General features: G+C 39.7%; 1 protein-coding gene across 2 annotated transcripts in view; it reads left to right on the top strand.

Annotated features, from left to right (window-relative positions):
• ttll9 (tubulin tyrosine ligase-like family, member 9) overlaps nucleotides 1-9,407 on the top strand; it is a 167,463-nt gene extending 158,056 nt beyond the window's left edge. The window contains exons 13-14 of one of the 2 annotated variants that reach the window (XM_087994999.1): nucleotides 1,995-2,125; nucleotides 8,998-9,407. In XM_087994999.1, coding sequence (XP_087851125.1) covers nucleotides 1,995-2,125; nucleotides 8,998-9,065 — 199 coding nt within the window. In that variant the 3' untranslated portion in view covers nucleotides 9,066-9,407. The remainder of the gene's footprint in view (nucleotides 1-1,994; nucleotides 2,126-8,997) is intronic. The other variant, XM_043710053.2, reaches the window with a different exon arrangement.
• The last annotated feature ends 4,613 nt before the right edge of the window (nucleotides 9,408-14,020 follow it).

The following is a 14,020-nucleotide window of genomic DNA, read 5'->3' as shown; positions in this document are numbered from 1 at the left end:
TACAATCCAAAAGTACAAAATGATTGGTGAGCCTCCTGCTACAAATTATCCTTTAGAATTCTAAAGTAGATCTGTCAAATTCCAGTCAGGAAAGTATCAACATTTCCCAGACTGTTTAAAAATGTAAAACATCAAATTAAAAACCTGTTTGATGGAGTCTGTTGTAGACAATGGAAAAGGTAATGTGATAACAGATGCATTGTCCAGAATATTAAAAAAGGGTAGAATAAGTGAAGAATCAAGGGAATTGTACAGATTGTATAAGAAATATATAAGGAATGAATGAGATTGAATGGATATAAGTCATGCTTTGTTGTCTCTGTCATATATCTTTTGATAAAAAGCATTTTTGAAATGGCATTTCATCTCTTTTGTGGGTGGAACATGTAAGGACCACTTTTATTTTGAACTGTGGACTAAAAAATATAGCTTTAAACCAAGGAAGCTGTTTAAGAAGATGTTACGGTTTTAAATTTGGGTTCAGGAGAACTTAACTTAGCAACAACCTCTTGGTGATTCCTGGACAAGCAGCTCCAGCTTTATGTTTGGGTAGTACAGGAGAAGCATCTAACCTCCAAAGAAAAGGCATCTAAATCTCTTTCTCTTCCTGCTGTGTGGAGAAGTGACAGAAAATCTTCTCTCACTTATCGTTTCCCCTGTGAGCATTTTCTCTCGGCAAATTTCTTCGTTGAAAGGCCCTGAAAAGGAAAATCCTCAACCAGTCAATGCAGGACTGAGAATGGGGTACCTACAACCTCACCTTTATAGCACAGAATGAGAAGGAATCACAAGAGGCCGAAAGGAAACAACTCATCAACATCTAAGATCTGGTGCCAGAAGTGTACATTTCTAACCACCACAACTCCCTGCCACCCCCACTCCCCCAGCACAGTTTTTGTATATTTTCTCTTAGTATGTCTATTTGTATGTGTATTGAAATCTTAAAAAGGTGTAGAGCTTAAGTTATAGAATTTTAGATTAGCAATTCCATTTGTCTATTTCTTTAAACCTGAATTAGATGGTTGGTAAAGATTGAGCAATTTGATAATTTAATTAGATTTTAACATTTGTCAACCTTGAGAATTCTGTGGTTTGACTTCCGATGCAATGCACCAGTGATTGTGATAATACTGTCACACCTCACTGGAAAAGCACCTTGGAAATGAAGCCCCTCTATTCCTAAAGTCATCACAAAAGCTAAAGATTTTATCAAAGTACACAAAAATTCCCATTTACCTGTCAGGTAGACCTAGGATAACAAAAAACTTGGACCAAGTTTCTGTACTTAACACAAACAACTATATATTACAAATAAACAAATCCTAGCTACAGATAAACAATTACAAACTGTTAACATATAACTCTACAAGTTAAAGTTCCAACCCACTTAAAACAGATAGATGCATCCTGTTGCTTTCCAGGATCTTGCCTTCTTCATCCACCTCTTTTTGTTTCTGTCACTGTGCAGGATCCACAGGCAATTAGTATGCTAACTGCAAAGTCTCTTAGTTATTGGTTAAAGCCAAAGGCAGAATAACTAGCTTTTCAAACGTTAGAGATTTTACTGGAGAGAAATACAAAGTATCTTCCCTTGCAGCTGTCCAACAGGTTCCTGCTGGTATCATTTACATCCACAAGCTGTTCAGTATTGTTACTGTTCAGTACTTAAGTGCCAATCAGATAGTCGACAGGTTGGTGATCTTTCAACTCCGTAACTGGTCACAACCCCACAAACCCATCACCAGCCTGTTGCCAGCTGAATCTCATCTTCTGATGCAGCTTGTCTGCAACCAGCCTCCCCTCAGAGCTTGGACAAAGTAGCTGTGTAAAGACTTGAGGAGAGTTTCAGTAACTTGCTTTTTAAAATTGCAGCAAATTCCTTACATGATTTTTAGTTTGTATTACAGTGCTTTTCCTATTTCAATCCACAGTCAAAAATAAAAAGGTACAGTTTTTACTATGCCGTACCCTTTACATGATGTTCTATTTTTCAGATTGTCTGGGAAGGAAAAACAGGTTGGAGGATTTGACCTGATGTGGAATGATGGTCCAGTTTATAGTGATGGAAACTTTGATGGAGGTGTCAACCTCATTTCTAACACTCACTTGGGTAATAAGAAAAATGGTATTCCTTTTTCCTCTTGTTGTTACTCTTTTTTGGTATCTGTATAAGGTACATTGAACCTGACTGTAATACCATGCACACTCACATGACGTGAGCCCAAATTTGAGTTGAAAACATTTACAGTTGAGTCACATGCAGAGCAGAGTCTTAAACTGGTGCAGTTTTTATGTCACTCTGTGTCACAAGTGCAAGGTAAACAACAGAGAGCCACAGACGATGGTACAATTTCCAGTCACAGAGGGTCCCAGTTCACTAATGTAACCCCCTATTTAAGAAGGGAGCAAGGTAAAAGATGGGAAATTATAGGCCGAGTAGCCTGACCTCAGTCTTTGGTAAGATTTTAGAGTCCATTGTAAAGTTTATGAAGTCTATTTACCAAAAGAAATCAAACAGTACTAACAACATTATGGGACAGGGAATTTATTGCTGTGCTAAATCCAACAGCATGAACTGCAATGTGAGATGGAGTTTATTGCTGCATTAAATAAAACAATATTAACAATGTTGAGGTGCAGGGAGTTTAGTATTATGATACTAAATGGAGTATGAATAGCATTGAGAGACAGGGTGTCTCTTACTATAATAAAACAGTACTAACAGCATTGAGGGATGGAATTTATTACGGTTTTAAATGAAATAATATTAACAACATTTAGCATCAGGGGAATTATTATGTCATAAATAGATCAGTACTAACAGCATCAAGAGACAGGAACTTTATTGCTGCATTAAATAAAACAATATTAAGCATATTTATTACTGTAATAAAATAAAGCAGTATTAGCTACATTGAGGGGCTGGGAGATGATTACTGTATTAAATAAATCAGTATTAACAGCATTGAGAAGATTGGGGGTTTATTATAAAATTAAATAAAACAGTATTAACAGCATTAAGAGTTGGGGAGTTTATTATTGCACTAAATAGAACAATACTAATGGTGTTCAGATTTGTGATCTATGCTGCCAAGAGAGATACATCATCACTTTTTCTGACTGGCTTGCCCAGAATTCTACCTTCAATCAAATAATCAAATCCAACCAATATCACAACTGTTCTGTTGTTCTTTATCTCCTCCCTTCCTACAAGACCCTGGGTCATAGCACATCCTGACCTGAGCCTTCTACACTGCCCCAGTGCATCACTTGAGGTTACGATACTATCCCAGCACATGGCAGTCTTCTTCGGTGCAGCCACCTTGTATTTCCACATCACCTCTTTCTCTCCGTTAAATGAAGTGTCTCTCTTGAGGAGTCCCAGCAATACTAATTTTTCCAAATTACCAAAACATGAATCTTGGTGCTTTTTCTAATAGAGGTCAACATCCCCTTCCCTTATATTGGGATTGCGTCTCTCACCCCCATTTCTCTGATACAACCTTTATGAAACCTTCTTTCCCTGACACATGGACACAAGGCCAGCCACTGCAGTCCTGAGTGCATTAAGCTGCTTGTAGTTATAGCAGACAAAACCCTGCAGAAAATATGGCTGGAACGTGAACATCTCTTAACATCCACAGCACACCAACTGTCGCAAGCTTGCGGCTCTTCAAAGCATTATGCTTGTTGGGCTAAGTGTCTAATGTTTCACTAATACAGAGTCATGAAACAATTTTACAGTTCATGTAACAATTTGGAGTTTAAACTGTTTCAGATTATTAAATTATGTTGAATGAACTTGTTCTCACATGCCCTTCCACCTCTTCATTACACTGTCCACCTTACTCCAATCTTCTCATGTATAACAATCCTTGGGTCATTTTATATTCAAGACGGAAATGTGTTGCTGGAAAAGCGCAGCAGGTCAGGCAGCATCTCGGGAACAGGAGAATCGACGTTTCGGGCATTAGCCCTTCTTCAGCAACACATTTCCATCTCTGATCTCCAGCATCTGCAGACCTCACTTTCTCCTCTATATTCAAGACGGCCAATTAGGGTCATTTATTTGTAATTTTTAATCTTTCTTTGAAATCTAAAATGCAATGTGTGAAGAGTTCTAAGTTTATATAACCATAGTCCTACCTGCCATTCTACAAATATGTGTTATGAAGACATCTAACCTATCCTTCTAAACCAGTTCCAGCTGATAACCTCAAATTCCTTTTCCAACTGGGACATTGTCCAACTCTGCCTAAAATCCTGCTGTTTGCTTCTGGCTCAGCCTTCCACAATTTAATCATCTTCTCATTCTCTTCTCCTCTTTCATTTTCTGTCCTTTCTCCCAAAGGTTTTCTCACTGGGCACCTGACTTATGTCCACTCCTTGTGTTTTATCCATATTGTACAAGGGCTTTGGGACCCTGGAGCAACCTTGTGATGGTGTCACAGAACTGCACATCACTGAGTATAAGTAGCACAGTACGGGCAGAACAGACTACAATAGGCCATAATACATGAGACTAAAAGCAGAAAGACATTGGCGCACAAAAATGACAGATTAGTCCATAACTAATGTAAGGACCTAAAAAGTCAGAGCACGGCATAACTATGATTGTGACGGATAGCAGTAATCTGTTTTAATGTATAAGCAACAGTTTTACTTTGAAGCCCACGCCTAAAGAGAAGAGTTGTCTTTGCCTTCTCCTCAAACAGTCTGACTTGAACCCAAACTCACATCAGGCCATATGATAAAAGAACCCAAACTCACATCAGGCCATATGATAAAAGAACCCAAACCCACATCAGGCCATATGATAAAAGAATCCAAACTCACATCAGGCCATATGATAAAAGAACCCAAACTCACATCAGGCCATATGATAAAAGAACCCAAACTCACATCGGGCCATATGATAAAAGAATCCAAACTCCCATCAGGCCATATGATAAAAGAATCCAAACTCACATCAGGCCATATGATAAAAGAATCCAAACTCACATCGGGCCATATGATAAAAGAACCCAAACTCACATCGGGCCATATGATAAAAGAACCCAAACCCACATCGGGCCATATGATAAAAGAACCCAAACTCACATCGGGCCATATGATAAAAGAATCCAAACCCACATCAGGCCATATGATAAAAGAATCCAAACTCACATCAGGCCATATGATAAAAGAACCCAAACTCACATCGGGCCATATGATAAAAGAACCCAAACTCACATCGGGCCATATGATAAAAGAACCCAAACTCACATCAGGCCATATGATAAAAGAATCCAAACCCACATCAGGCCATATGATAAAAGAACCCAAACTCACATCGGGCCATATGATAAAAGAATCCAAACCCACATCAGGCCATATGATAAAAGAATCCAAACCCACATCAGGCCATATGATAAAAGAACCCAAACTCACATCGGGCCATATGATAAAAGAACCCAAACTCACATCGGGCCATATGATAAAAGAACCCAAACTCACATCGGGCCATATGATAAAACAACCCAAACTCACATCAGGCCATATGATAAAAGAACCCAAACTCACATCAGGCCATATGATAAAAGAATCCAAACCCACATCAGGCCATATGATAAAAGAACCCAAACTCACATCGGGCCATATGATAAAAGAATCCAAACCCACATCAGGCCATATGATAAAAGAATCCAAACCCACATCAGGCCATATGATAAAAGATCCAAACCCACATCAGGCCATATGATAAAAGAACCCAAACTCACATCAGGCCATATGATAAAAGAATCCAAACCCACATCAGGCCATATGATAAAAGAACCCAAACTCACATCGGGCCATATGATAAAAGAATCCAAACCCACATCAGGCCATATGATAAAAGAATCCAAACCCACATCAGGCCATATGATAAAAGAACCCAAACTCACATCAGGCCATATGATAAAAGAATCCAAACCCACATCAGGCCATATGATAAAAGAATCCAAACCCACATCAGGCCATATGATAAAAGAACCCAAACTCACATCAGGCCATATGATAAAAGAATCCAAACCCACATCAGGCCATATGATAAAAGAACCCAAACTCACATCGGGCCATATGATAAAAGAATCCAAACCCACATCAGGCCATATGATAAAAGAATCCAAACCCACATCAGGCCATATGATAAAAGAACCCAAACTCACATCGGGCCATATGATAAAAGAACCCAAACTCACATCGGGCCATATGATAAAACAACCCAAACTCACATCAGGCCATATGATAAAAGAACCCAAACTCACATCAGGCCATATGATAAAAGAATCCAAACCCACATCAGGCCATATGATAAAAGAACCCAAACTCACATCGGGCCATATGATAAAAGAATCCAAACCCACATCAGGCCATATGATAAAAGAATCCAAACCCACATCAGGCCATATGATAAAAGAATCCAAACTCACATCAGGCCTTATGATAAAAGAATCCAAACCCACATCAGGCCATATGATAAAAGAATCCAAACCCACATCGGGCCATATGATAAAAGAACCCAAACTCACATCAGGCCATATGATAAAAGAATCCAAACCCACATCAGGCCATATGATAAAAGAATCCAAACCCACATCGGGCCATATGATAAAAGAACCCAAACCCACATCGGGCCATATGATAAAAGAACCCAAACCCACATCAGGCCATATGATAAAAGAATCCAAACCCACATCGGGCCATATGATAAAAGAATCCAAACTCACATCGGGCCATATGATAAAACAACCCAAACTCACATCAGGCCATATGATAAAAGAATCCAAACCCACATCGGGCCATATGATAAAAGAATCCAAACCCACATCAGGCCATATGATAAAAGAATCCAAACCCACATCAGGCCATATGATAAAAGAATCCAAACTCACATCAGGCCATATGATAAAAGAATCCAAACCCACATCGGGCCATATGATAAAAGAACCCAAACTCACATCAGGCCATATGATAAAAGAATCCAAACCCACATCAGGCCATATGATAAAAGAATCCAAACCCACATCGGGCCATATGATAAAAGAACCCAAACCCACATCGGGCCATATGATAAAAGAATCCAAACCCACATCGGGCCATATGATAAAAGAACCCAAACTCACATCAGGCCATATGATAAAAGAATCCAAACTCACATCAGGCCATATGATAAAAGAATCCAAACCCACATCGGGCCATATGATAAAAGAATCCAAACTCACATCAGGCCATATGATAAAAGAATCCAAACTCACATCAGGCCATATGATAAAAGAATCCAAACCCACATCGGGCCATATGATAAAAGAATCCAAACTCACATCAGGCCATATGATAAAAGAATCCAAACTCACATCAGGCCATATGATAAAAGAATCCAAACTCACATCAGGCCATATGATAAAAGAATCCAAACCCACATCGGGCCATATGATAAAAGAACCCAAACTCACATCAGGCCATATGATAAAAGAATCCAAACTCACATCAGGCCATATGATAAAAGAATCCAAACCCACATCGGGCCATATGATAAAAGAACCCAAACTCACATCAGGCCATATGATAAAAGAATCCAAACTCACATCAGGCCATATGATAAAAGAATCCAAACCCACATCGGGCCATATGATAAAAGAACCCAAACCCACATCAGGCCATATGATAAAAGAATCCAAACCCACATCGGGCCATATGATAAAAGAACCCAAACTCACATCAGGCCATATGATAAATGAACCCAAACCCACATCAGGCCATATGATAAAAGAATCCAAACTCACATCAGGCCATATGATAAAAGAACCCAAACTCACATCAGGCCATATGATAAAAGAACCCAAACTCACATCGGGCCATATGATAAAAGAACCCAAACTCACATCGGGCCATATGATAAAAGAACCCAAACTCACATCAGGCCATATGATAAAAGAATCCAAACTCACATCGGGCCATATGATAAAAGAACCCAAACTCACATCGGGCCATATGATAAAAGAACCCAAACTCACATCGGGCCATATGATAAAAGAACCCAAACTCACATCAGGCCATATGATAAAAGAACCCAAACCCACATCAGGCCATATGATAAAAGAACCCAAACTCACATCGGGCCATATGATAAAAGAATCCAAACCCACATCAGGCCATATGATAAAAGAACCCAAACTCACATCAGGCCATATGATAAAAGAACCCAAACCCACATCGGGCCATATGATAAAAGAACCCAAACTCACATCAGGCCATATGATAAAAGAACCCAAACTCACATCAGGCCATATGATAAAAGAATCCAAACTCACATCAGGCCATATGATAAAAGAACCCAAACTCACATCAGGCCATATGATAAAAGAATCCAAACCCACATCAGGCCATATGATAAAAGAATCCAAACTCACATCAGGCCATATGATAAAAGAACCCAAACTCACATCAGGCCATATGATAAAAGAATCCAAACCCACATCAGGCCATATGATAAAAGAATCCAAACCCACATCAGGCCATATGATAAAAGAACCCAAACTCACATCGGGCCATATGATAAAAGAACCCAAACCCACATCAGGCCATATGATAAAAGAATCCAAACCCACATCAGGCCATATGATAAAAGAATCTACGTAGGAATTTTGGCTGCGGATAATGTGACAATTTATGATGACGTGTTATCACTCGACATACAGGGATCAGTGGGTGGTGATATGGTTTGAGGATCTTCCTGACTGAGATTGCCCAGGGGTACTAAATAGACCATGGGCCAAAGTGTGTACCTACTGCCATTGTAACCCAGACAAACAGTCTGGCAATTGGAGCTGGGAGTCCTGCTGTGCTGGCTCATTACAATGTGTTGACAATTGTGGAAGTTTGTCTTCTGTCAGCTGTTCCCGTGTAGACAGCTCCCATTTCTCCTCGTATTGATGGTTCCAGCTAATGTCTCATTTGGTTGTGTTTTATTTGCAGGCTGCATTAATGACAGGAAGAAGCAGTTGTGGCAACTCCTTAAACCACTGAGTACACAGAAGAAGTAGCAATGCTGAGTAGCTCTATAGAAACTGATGAAGCATGTAAACACTCTCATTGCCCCTGTACTGGAACTGGAATACTGGGCAGAGCAGACTCGCTGCAATTGTTTGTGTGTCCCTACTTATTAACCCGTACTCTGCCTGGTGCCACACTGAAAGACAACATAGAACATGATTTGCTGTACCACGTTTCTACAGGATGCTGAGTTCAGGTCCTTGCTGCTGCTCACTGCAAAGTATTGATGGAGTGAAAACACGCAGTTTGACCTTTCCTGCGTTTCAGAATGAATAATCACTTCAGTGTGGACTTTGTAGAAAACAAAATAAAATTTTCTGAGGAGGATAACATCTAAGTTTCAGTGGTATGTTTCTGGAAAACAGTGGTATGTTTTTTGCCAGGAATGTGGTGCAGTCACTGTTTGTAGAGGCAGTGGAGTATCATGTCCAGGACTCTGTGTGTACACATTTACACAATACCTTGTCTGGTTAATAAGAAGTGTCAGCTAACAGTGCATGGCCTTTCCAACTTGTTCACTGACTATTTCAAATGGGTCTTCTGACTGGGTGCCCAACTCTGCTTGCTCGCTGCATTTTAAATAGGAATTGAGTGAACCAACACGAGTCTGGTCCTGATACAATATTCAGACAGATTGGTCAGACCCACACATTGTCCAAACAGCCAGCGCCACAAGCAGCACAACCACAACGGAGAGACGTGCCAAAGTTAAATGTTCAAGGACCCACTGCGCCTCCAAAGGGTACCACCTTAAGTTGGTCAGGTTGCATATTACCTTTTGTCCCCAGTTGCCACTTCACATCAGCCTTTTCTCATATATAATAATTTCAAGGAAAAGCAGTTAAATACACAATGCAGAGTCTCTCATCTCTATTCCCCCACCCACCTGATCCCAAACCTTGCATGACTGCAGACTCTAGAGTGATCCTGGTGGATTGTTAACCTAAGTTCGTCAAACATGTTCACTGTTCAGTTTCTGTAATTCTCATTAAAATAGGTAACTGATTTATTTCCAAGAAATCCCAGTCATAGTTATGACTGAAGTAGAGAATAATGACTTGAAGTAGAGAAATTTTTTAAGGGTTCCATCTGTCAGGACATGTTTTGAACATCTGATGGATTATTATAGTTATATAGTTAAAGTCTAGTAATGATGTGATTGCTGGGCATTTGCCCGAACATTTTTTGTTTGGCACTAGTCTGTAAAAATAAAAAAAAAGCCTCATTTCTACCTTTGATAAAAAAAAATGCTCATTAACACACTGTCAATCAATACAGTGCTTGGTATGACTCACTGTCCTTCCATGTGACTCACTGTTACTAAGAACACTGCATGGTGTGACGCACGATACACTACAGTGCTGAGTGAGATACACTGAGAGTCAAGCATGACTTATTGTTATCTCTTTTTTTGTTAAGCATCCCTTTGGGATGTAGGATGACTTGCTTCCATTCCCCATCCATGGGTTCAGTGATATCTGGTCAGTCTAATGCATGACCTGTAGACTCTGCCACACGTGGGGCAGGATTCAAGACTTCACTCCCGCACATTCTGGATTGAGTTGATGTATAGGTGTCTCAATATGTTGAGTCCTTTCAAATGAAACTTCTCTATTTTCATCAGTCTTAAGCTAAGATCTGTGAGCTGCAAAGAAGACTCTTATTTGATTTGAAATGTTTAACCCAGGGGTGGGGAACCTGCGGCCCTCTGGGCCATTGTGTGTGGCCTTTTGAATGAATCCAAATTTTGCAGAACAAGTCTTTTATTTTTTATTTATGTTTTTTTCGTCCTTTTATTATTTTTATTTTAATCTTAAAGTGAATGAATTTAAAATACCAGCGAGTTAACTTTAGAATTAACATTTTTTTTAGTTATTTAGTACATAGTAGTTAGATTTTTACAAAATAATGTGGATTTTGAAGAATATATAATTGAAGTTTCTTGGATGCGGCCTTAGTAGATTACAACTAACATAATGCGGCCTTCCAACATGAAAAGGTCCCCCACCTCTGGTTTAACTGTTTCTTTTTCCACACTTGCTGCATGAAAAGCTGAATTTCTCCAGTATTTTCTGGCTTTAGTTCATATTTTTGAGCACAGCTGAAGAGATTCTTGATGAACAAGGGAGTCGAGAGTTATCAGTGGTAGTTGGGTATATTGAGTTAGACCTCAATCTGATCAGCCATAATTTTGGACAGTGGCAGATTGAAAGGCCTACTGTATGTATATTCAGATTTTCAGCATCTGCATTATTTTGCTTTTGTCTCCCGAGTCAGTGGAGATGTTTCATCTGCTCATCAATGCTTTGAGAGTATCCCTAAAGGGGTTTTGTTGTTTTGCTGGGAGTCTCCAGCTGTAGTTGAGTCCTGAGTTGCGCTGTTACTTTAGAAGTCTAGTCAGGCATATGAAAGACATCTTCCATTTAGTTACTAGCCTCTTAATGCTGGACATGTTGGTTTGGGAGAGGGTTGTACTGTCGGGCTACCTTTCCTGCCACTCGATTTGCTGGATCCTATATACGCTCCACTGGATGTAATCCCCAGTGCTTTGCGGTGCCGACTGTAAGTTTCCGAAATCCTGATCCTGGTCCTCAAGTATACTTATCCTCAGTTAACCAAAGGCTGAACTAGCACAGAGAGCATTGTTGAATTTTGTCACCTGTGTCTATCTTTGTTAACAGTAGGCCCCCAAAACATTAGCACTGCTGCCTCACAGCATCAGGATCTCTGGTTCGGTTCCAGCCTCGGGCAACTGTCTGTGTGGAGTTTGCACATTCTCCCCGTGTCTGCGTGGGTTTCCTCCCACAGTCCAAAGACGTGCAGGTCAGGTGAATTGCCCATAGTGTTAGATGCATTAATCAGAGGGAAATGGGTCTGGGTGGGTTACTCTTCGGAGGGTCAGTGTGGACTGATTGGGCTGAAGGTAAAAGGGCCTGTTTCCACGCTGTAGGGAATCTAATCTAATCTAATATAAAGTGGTTCATGTTTTTCAGGACCTCACAGTTGATCAATAATGACGTGGAACTCAGACTGTGAGTGAGTACACACACAAGCGATAGCCGCATCCTGGAGATGAATGCCTGTGGCAGCATGGCAGAGCAGTCAAAGATGCTGGATTAAGGCTCCAGTCTCTGAAGGAGTTGATTCAACTTCAGCAGATTTAGAGTTGATGTATAGGTGTGTACAAAATAGAAATTGGAGTAGACATTTGTTGCTCCTCAAGTCTGTTGCACCAGTTAATTGATCATGGCCTTAAGTCCACTTTCCTAGTAACCCTTGACTGCCTTGTAGATCAAAAATCTGCCAAACCTAGTCTTGAATATATTCAATAGATATATTCTACTGCTCTCCGGTGAAAGGAATTCAAACATGAATGACCATCTGTGAAAAGCCTCTTCAACTCTGCCTTAAATGGGAAGCCATTTATTTTTAAACCATTCCCCCCTCGTTCCAGAACACTCCACAATAGGACTTAATCTCTTAGCATTGCATTCTATCAAAGCCTCAGAGTCGTATATGTCACAGTAAGATGTCCTTCATTCTTCCATACTTAAGTAACTATAAGCTGAGTGAACCTTCTTTGACCTGTTTTGCAGCAATTATATCCTTCGTTAAGCAGATCAGAATAAAAATATAGAAGCAGTCTCACCAATGCTTTATAGTTGGAATAATTCTTCCCAACTTTCATGTTCCATTCCCCCTTACAATGAAAGCCTACATCTTATTTGCTTTTGTAAATATTTGTTGTAACTGCATATTGATTTATTGTGATTGTGTAGTGTAGCGTTCCGCAGTCTTTATCCTTTGAAATAATATTGTGCTTTACTATTCTTCCTGACGGTCATATCTGATTTGAAATATTAACTTTGTTTCTCGGCTCAGAGATATTGCCAAACCCACTGAATTTCTCCAGAATGTTGTGTTTTTATTTTGGACAACATCACAGTTTTTCACATTATAGTCCATCTGCCTTTTATCTGCCCACTCCGTTAACCTATCTGTAGCTCATTGCAAAATTTTTGTATTGGAACAAGAGTAGGTCACTTGGTTCTTTGGAACAAGAGTAGGTCACTTGGTTCTTTGAGCCCACTCCACCTTTCAATAAGGTCGTGGCTGATCTGATTTTAACTTTAAACTCTGCATTCCTGCACATGCCCGATAATCTTTCATCCCCCTTGGTCATCAAGAACCTATCTCTCTCTGCCTTTAAAAAAATTTAAACATTCTGCCTTTTGAGGATGGGAATTCCAAAGATTCTCAATTCTCTGAAAGAAAAATAAATACTTCCTCATCTTGGTTTTAAATGGGTGACCCCTGGTTCTAGATTCTCCTACAAGAGGAAACATCTTTCCACCTCCAGTCATAAATTCCGTTAGGGTCTTTTATGTTTCAGTCAAGTCATCTGTGATTCTTCTAAACTCCAGAGGACACAAGCCTAACTAATTTAGCCTTTCCTCAAGGCAGTTCACTCATTTCAGGTATTAGTCCAGTAAATTTTCTCTGAACTGTTTCCACCACATCAATACCTATCTGTAAATATGGTGACCAGTACTGTACACAGTACTGTAAACGTGGTCCCACCCTGCTCTGTATAAGTGAAGCATAACCTCCCTGCGCTTGCATTCAATTTCTCTTGCAATAAAACATAACATTTGTATTAGTTTTCCTGATTACTGGCTGTGCCTGTACTATAACCCTTCATGATTCATACATTGGGACACCCAGATCTCTCTGCATCTCAGAGCTCTGCAACTACTCACCATTTAGATAATATGCTTTTTTTTGTCAAAATAGACAATTTTACATTTTCCCACATTATGCTCCATTTACCAGGTTTTTAGTCACTCATTTAACCTATCTATATCCCTTTGTAGGCTTCTTATGTCCTCTTCACAACTTACTTTCCTGCCCATCCTGGTATCATCAGTAAATTTCACTACCTTTC

Source organism: Chiloscyllium plagiosum, unplaced genomic scaffold (assembly GCF_037043375.1).
Source record: "Chiloscyllium plagiosum isolate Xiang-an unplaced genomic scaffold, Cpla_swu_hap1 HiC_scaffold_15, whole genome shotgun sequence".
NCBI classification, from domain to species: Eukaryota; Metazoa; Chordata; class Chondrichthyes; order Orectolobiformes; family Hemiscylliidae; genus Chiloscyllium; species Chiloscyllium plagiosum.
Note: the sequence above shows the minus strand (reverse complement) of the source record. Positions and strands in the feature narration are given on the sequence as shown.